We start from the raw sequence: 7,771 nt of genomic DNA, 5'->3' as shown, positions 1-7,771 counted from the left end.
AATTATTGCTGAAGACAAGACTTAAAAATAAAAACTAAGCAAATAATTTTATTGTTTTCAAAACAGATACATGGATTAAATCAGGTTTACTAATTGTATGTATATACCTGGTATAAAGGACTAATGAATATAATTGAGATAATTTTAATGTAAAAATTATTGTATAATTTGGCAAAAATACATTTTTATTCTGAAATAATATATTAATGAAAAATGTAATGAGAAAATACATTAGCAGTTTGCTATGAATGGGTTTGAAATAAAAATGCTTGAACAATTAATTTTATTTGTAATAGAAGTGATAAATCCACATGTTTTAACATACTTTATCCTATTATAATAAATAATTTACAAAATCAAAATTGTTCCAATAGTTTTGATTATAATTACATATTTACAAACATATTTTACATGAGTAGATTACATTTGGTTAAGGGTTGTCTCTTCCTTTTCTTTTTTAGGCTCATTCCATGGTTGAACCTCTCCAGAACCAAACATTATAAACAGGACATTGGTTCCATTCAGTATGCCAAACATGATCCAAAAAACTACCCTCCATTCCAATAGTGATTTCTGTAAAATATGTAAATAAGTAATAGAGAATATAATTTTGAAGATTGATTTCACATTGTTAGGACATTTAAAATTAGAAAAAAAAGTTGAGGATTCCCAATAGAAAAGATTTGAAAACTGAACTTTAGCTCTAGTAATTTATTGATTGTAGTTGTGCTTCTCTTTCTGGTGTTGAAGGAAACATATGGATGGTACCTCTGAAGTTAAGTAATATTCTCACTCATTTACTTATTAACAATTTGATTTTGATTTATTAATTGTTGTTAACTTTAACAGTTAAGATATAACAGATAAAGTTAATAACAGATAAATACCTGTCTCCAATAGGTAGATTCAGTGATAGTGTGAGACAGTTTATAATGTCATCAACCAGTGCAATATGTTCCCGAATTTGAGCCTTAAATTGTTTGATAACGATTACATAGCGGACCCTAGCCTAATCAATCCCTTGAGGGATCTGGATTAAGAGATCTAACAAATCCATTAAGATCTAACCAATAAAAGAGTGAGAGATCCTGGACAAGAAGTAGGACTGTACAAATTCAGAAGAATAAATCTCTGGTTTAACTAAAGTGCTTACAACTTCTCATAGATATCTCAAATGTTCATAAATAAGCAATACTTAGTAATTAAAATGACTTAGCATTTCCAAAGGTTAAAAAAGTGTTAGGAAAATTTGGAAACAGCCACTTTCTAAAATTTTCCAAAATAAAACCTTGGAAAATTTATTTTTACTTCATAACTCATTATGAGATATTAAAATAAAACTCCTCTTAAATGATTATACTTACATTTGGTGTTAACTGGCCCACGAGTAATGGTGCAACCATTCCTGAAACGGAACCTGATCCATTTACAATAGCCATGATAGTTCCAGCAAAGTTAGGGCTCAAGTCAAGAGAATTGACTCGAAGGCTGGCATAGCAAAAGCCCATGAAACCCATTCCAACAGTGAAGAGTACAGCGACCAATGTTTTATCACAGCCTGCATATGATGCCAGAACAACACCAACAGCAGGACCGAAGGCACCTGCAATAAAAATGAATTAAAATCAAAGTAAAAATATTTTCAAGTAAGATAATAGTGTCAATGAAGAGGATAAAAGTTCAGGGTATATTGGTATATTCTAATTGGTTATAATATAGCTCTACAGCAACAAATAATAATAACAGCTAATTTATTAATCAATAGTAACTTCTAGTGAGAATCAAGGATATTGAGGAAATAAAATTTATAAAGTTTTGACATGGTCAATTTGTAATAAAACACTGATTGAGCCCTTCCGTGAGACACAGTTGGTTGTGTGTCAGCATTTTATTTTGCTCACACTTCTGTTTTCAGTAATTTTTTAATAATTTAAGTTACAATAATGTTTTAATTTATACTGTATACAAGCAAAAATAGAAATGGATCAAATATGGCCCTTTTTTGGTAGTAATGGCCAATGATTTAGGTAGTATGATTAAGAGTTAAAATTTTATATGCTGACCATAAATGAACAAATGAGTGTTTTATATATTAGACGTCTGTAAAAAAATTGTAACTTCTCAAGAATATTTATAAGCCAAATGTTTTTTTAAGCATGAGCCGTGTCACAAATATTTACTATGAAACTAAATTCACTCTTTTATAGATCTATGAAAGACAAACAGACAAAATGTCTACGAAAAATAATGAAAAAAAAATATATTTTTTTCTCCAAGTATAAGCAAAATGCTCAAAGTATGACCAACACTGGGTAAAAAAATGACTGTCACTTTATTGGAGTTTTAGCACCAACTAATGAAAAAAAAATTCATGAAAGTGTTTTTAAAATCATAGAAATCTAATCAATAACGTTCTATGATTGTTTCTCCAATAATCCAATAATCATTGAAAATGAACTAAACATCCCATTTTCTAACCAACAGTCAGTTTTAAAGGGTTAAGGTTCACAAATATGTTTTGGTGTCTTACCTCAATATTTTTTCTAGTAACTGATAAAAGATACTAACTTGATGTGTAAAGCAATAATTTTTTTTTTTGGCTAAACTGAATCCAACTTACCTATTGTAGCTAGTATCTTTCTGAGATTTGTTATTCCTACTAACTCTCGTTGTTGTATTTTATCTGCAACGTACCCAAGTAATATTGAGACTAGCCACATAACAAGGTATGGTAATGCTGATAAAACTCCATTCTAGATTAAAAAATATTCATTATAATCAAAATAATAATAAATAAATATAAAATTTCTAATTAAGATTTGTAGGACATAACATTCCTTCTGGTTGTCTGTAAGATAACGATTAATATTCAGCTCAACCAACAATACACTTATTATGATAATATAATAGAAAATCAGAAGATCAAAAGGATTCAGAAGAGTAAAGAAAATGCTAAACCAGACCTTCTCTCAAAAACAGGTACTCGAAAAATTATAAAAATGGAACCAGGATGTGCACACCTTATTTACAGATTTCAAAGCGGACTATGATTCTGGAGACTGAAACTGTCTTTGGAAGATCATGGGTAAGCAGGGTGTTCCAGGAAAATAAATGGGATTGTCAAAGGCATGTACAAATGATTCTATATACAGAATCATGATCTAAGGAGAAATATCTGATGCCTTTGATATTAAAAAATGGACTTTGGAGAGAAAAAACTTGATATTGGAGAGAAATGGACTCTCATGGATGCAGTTCTACTTAGTCTAGAGATAGATAAGAATAGTATCGTATGAAAACCGAGGGATGCTCATTGTAATAAAACATAAAATATTATCATATATGGATGATATATTGGTCCTCAAAAGCAATCAAGAGGATGAAAGACTTGCTGGGACTATGAGAGAAGGGCATTTGAATTAAAATCAAATCAATGTAATACAAAATATATATTAGCTGAAAAATTCACCTCAATATTGGCATCTTGATGGATGGCAAATTATTACTCACAGACTGATTCAAATACTTCAGCTCACTAAATAAACCAAAAAACCAAAATATATCACAAAACAAGCAAAAAGGCTGTTAGACCTGGGTTCTTAGTGGCTCAATATGAAGCAGAATTGAGAGATGCAAAAAGAATATCATCTATATGAATTTGGGATCAGAGTCTTAACACATGGAGAAGAAGGAACAACAGAGACTTTTTTACAACTAGAAAATGAATACTTGGTGCTATGAAAAGGAGGTCAAGATGGGGAGGGAGTAGCAATCCATGAGTAACTCTACACAACGATCAAAAACGCAGTTGTTGGTATGTATGCTGCAGTGAATTCTATCTACTCTAGAATCAATGAAGAAATGGCAGAGCTGCATGCAATTAAATTTAAAGCTAGATAGATATGGTGAAGGTTCGTTAGAATTACATTAATAAACAACAGAATGAAAAAATATGTGTTTGTCTCAGTCTGTGCCTATGTTCATGTTTTACCTGTGATATCTTGAAGTGCATCACATCATTCATATATTTTGGAAGATCAGTGACCATAGTGTACAGTCCCCAGTCATGCCCCACCTCAGCAATGGTCAAGGACCATACAGCCGGTGATTTTAAAATTGCCAACCAAGGTGTTCCTCCAACATCCTAAACAATATTCAGTAATAATTATGATTACTATTTTGCCATTTATAAATAATAGCTTCCATACAATCAAATAATAACTTTAAAAATGCCTTTTTTAAATATTTAGATTAAGATATAAAAATTTAATGAATTAGGAAAAAAAAATTAAAATATTGTCAACTAAGTTCCAACTTTGTATATTTCCATAGATACCTTATCCCTTTCTGTTGCTCCAATAGTCTTGGAAAGATACTCTTTTTCCTTTTGAGATATGAAAGGATGTGATGAAGGATCATTGTAACACAGAAGGCACCAGAGGACGAACCAAGCCATTCCAACTCCTCCCCAGATGTAGAAGACAGCTGGCCATGGCAGGTAGGCTAGGATAAAGCCGGAAATAGCTGATGCCAGCACAGTTCCGATTTGGACACCTACACAAGCCTAACAACACTTTAACTCATAAATAAAAAAAACATGTACTATATTCTAAATGAGTTTACAAAATAAGAGGTTTAAATTAATTGTAATGAATACTTGTGTATTTTAGAGTAAATTCAATAAAGCAGTTCTTCTTTTCATAATTTACAATAATGTTTAAATAAATAAATATTTACATCAACATTTTTTATTCCTTTTTTTTTAATAATATTTTTCGGAAAGATGACGAGTACATTTTTTTTTTCATTAATCCTATTTTATCAATCCATTAAAACCTATAAAAAATCCTAGTTTTTTTTCTAGGGTTTCTTATCTCTAACTACAAATTCTATGTTTAGTAAAATATTATCATACATTGTAATAGCGACCTGAACTAGATCAGTGTGATTAAGCTATAAATAAAGTATAGAAAGGAGCTAAAACAAGCTACAAAAATGTTTTCAATAAATTACTAATTATTTAATTAGGATGAATTATTTGATAGAACGATCTAATATAGAAAATATAAAATTATCATAAGTAGATGGTGAACTCAATCTACTATTTCAATTTCTTTGATATTCAATAAAATTTATAATTTCTTTAAGAGAATGTCGACATTCTGACTTGCGGAATAGAAAAGAAGTACTGAATAAAGGAAGAAAATCCATAGGTGATGGATAAGCATTCCTGTCCTATGGAATTCTGGAAATTTAACAAAGCACTGTGGACTGGATATAAAAAGCTTGTTGCAAAAGGAGCACAGTGTGGACATAGCTTCAAGGAGAAAAATAATCCATAATTATAGTTGTAAAAATAAAATATAATATTTAAAATAAATTAGTGATTACTTACCAGCAAAAACAAGAGAACCTAATTTACACCTTTCCAGTGGTGGTGCCCACTGCGCCAGGAGAGTACTGAGGGCAGGAAAAGTCGTTCCCTGAGAAAATAACATAAGTCTTCAATATAATAATAATAAAATATATGATTGTTGATTTAGTTAATAGAATAAAACCGTGACACAATTCTTTCTATATATAGATTAAGGAATTATTTTTCCTCTAAACTAAGTATGAAATGAAATGTATATTTATTTTAAGAAATTGGTAATATAACCATTGTGATACCTAATTGCATTGGGGTGTTTCACACACTTTTCATTCAGTGCTCATAATCCATAAAACTTCCAACAGCACTAAAAAAACTTAACAGAATATCGTTTAATGTAAATCTGATAGAATATTAGTTCCAATCGACCTGCTTACAACTAATTTTCTATCAATATTGAAACTATTAATCCTAAGATATTAATATTAATTATAAACGACTTTATAATACATTCAACTAGCTTTAATTTGAGTGCTACAAGACACACATATGTACTTCTAATAGTTACTGAAAAATATATGTATATATAGTTAACCGTAAAGATTTAAATTTTTAATTAAGTTTTTTAATGTCCTGTTATAGTTTTAAACTATTTGTTATTTTTTTTGACCGCAACCCTGACCATCTACTTATATTCCTGAAAAATAGTTCTTCAGAATCCGAAGGTTTTCTTCTCTTAACAAGGAGAGATCAACATTTAGTGAATTTATTTTGGCGAATAAAGGAGAAACTACTGCTCCTACGAATGATATGAAGATGAACGTTATGAATTACATTATAGTCCATTTAACGTCTACTATATATTTTAGACTCAATAGGCATCATGATGATGAGGTTTGTAGGGAGTAGTAATTTTCATGGTATTATTCAACACTAATTCACAAAATATTGATTTTTCGTTATATGGAAAAGAATGTGCGAAAAACTTTATCTCGGAAACTATTCAGCGTAAACAGCTCCAATAGAGCTCAAACTTTAGCAATTTTTTTTAACTTTAAATGATGTTATACTATGTTTTTTAGTGTTGTTTAAAGAAAGGATAATGATCGCTAAATTAAAAAAAAATATGGAATTAGGATTTACTTGAATAAAACGAAGTTCAGGGGATTAAGGGATCCATAAATATCTAATTTTCAAGGACATTTATTTTATACCTTAAGTAAAAGGTTAATCGGGCCATATTAAGACAGAAAATATTGCGCAATATTTCTTTAAATTTAAAATAAATCAAAAATAAATTTTCTGGTTTTTATCCCTCCAAACCATAGTTGGCCGAGTTTTTCTCCTCATGGTCTCTTGGATTGTAAGGATATGGCGATATAACAGCGCTTAAATCCTCAAGTCCCCATTATCACGATTAAATCCTTAAGTCCCGTTTTCAGTTTAAAGTCATAGCAGCAACCACTGCCCAAATGTTAAAGTGGTTCTGTAAATAAAAGATGAATATTAAATTTTCAACACGTCGTAGGTATAATTCTATGTTTTTAGTGCTCCATAAATCGTGTTGTGTTGACAAGTTTTGTAGAACACCCCAAAATTATATTTGTCAATAAAAAAAATTATTTCTTGAAATTATTTCGCGGAACACTTAAAACAGCTTCGCGAAACAGGATCAAAAACCTGATACATACAAAATAATATCATTCTTCAGAGGAATATATTCAGCTTTCAGTGTATATTATTTGAATGCTAACATAAATTTATTACTTCTAATTAAATTAATTAATTGACTATTGAGACAAAAGAAAGTTGCTAAAAGATAATATTAAAGCTTAAAGACACATACCCTAATCCTAATTTTGTATGCTGGTATTATCATTTTGAACTTTAAGGACAAATATGATTTTAACTAAGGTTTAAGCCTTATTATTTGTAACTAGGTCATTTGAAATACATACAATAAACATTTTAATCCATTTATATGTTATTCCATTGAGTTGTAAACCTATTAAATTTTATTTCTAGTCAATAATAGCGTGATCCATTTAATCCCGATAGAGCCGGCCAAGTAACTATTTTTTAAAACCTTTTGCTTTTTACCCTATATTTCATCAAATCACTAAATAAATGCATAGTAAATGAACGAAATATGGAGTGGAAAAGATAGGAATTAAATTTTTAAAACATATTTAGAGATAACCATCCTTTTCTAACCACAGCGTGAGGGTCAAAGTTTTAGTCCGTGGGATTGCCAAAAAAGAAATGGCGACCATCCCCGCCAGATCGGATTCGACCCGGCGCTAAAAAACAAAAATGTCAGAATGATTATCTTTAGAGCGGTTGAACATCTAGGAAAAGGAGAAACAAAAATGTCAGAATGATTATCTTTAGAGCGGCTGA

General features: G+C 30.0%; 1 protein-coding gene across 2 annotated transcripts in view; it reads right to left on the bottom strand.

Annotated features, from left to right (window-relative positions):
- Positions 1–249: 249 nt before the first annotated feature.
- Positions 250–7,771, bottom strand: part of LOC106684621 (sialin) — a 79,977-nt gene continuing 72,455 nt past the window's right edge. For both annotated transcript variants that reach the window (XM_014426807.3, XM_014426808.3), the window contains exons 4-9: positions 5,396–5,483; positions 4,337–4,554; positions 3,992–4,144; positions 2,621–2,753; positions 1,365–1,603; positions 250–573 (exon numbers count right to left, since the gene is read on the bottom strand). In XM_014426807.3, the coding sequence (XP_014282293.1) occupies positions 421–573; positions 1,365–1,603; positions 2,621–2,753; positions 3,992–4,144; positions 4,337–4,554; positions 5,396–5,483 (984 nt within the window). In that variant the 3' untranslated portion in view covers positions 250–420. The remainder of the gene's footprint in view (positions 574–1,364; positions 1,604–2,620; positions 2,754–3,991; positions 4,145–4,336; positions 4,555–5,395; positions 5,484–7,771) is intronic.

This window comes from Halyomorpha halys, unplaced genomic scaffold, assembly GCF_000696795.3.
Source record: "Halyomorpha halys isolate HHAL.00 unplaced genomic scaffold, Hhal_1.1 Scaffold595.1, whole genome shotgun sequence".
NCBI classification, from domain to species: domain Eukaryota; kingdom Metazoa; phylum Arthropoda; class Insecta; order Hemiptera; family Pentatomidae; genus Halyomorpha; species Halyomorpha halys.
Note: the sequence above shows the minus strand (reverse complement) of the source record. Positions and strands in the feature narration are given on the sequence as shown.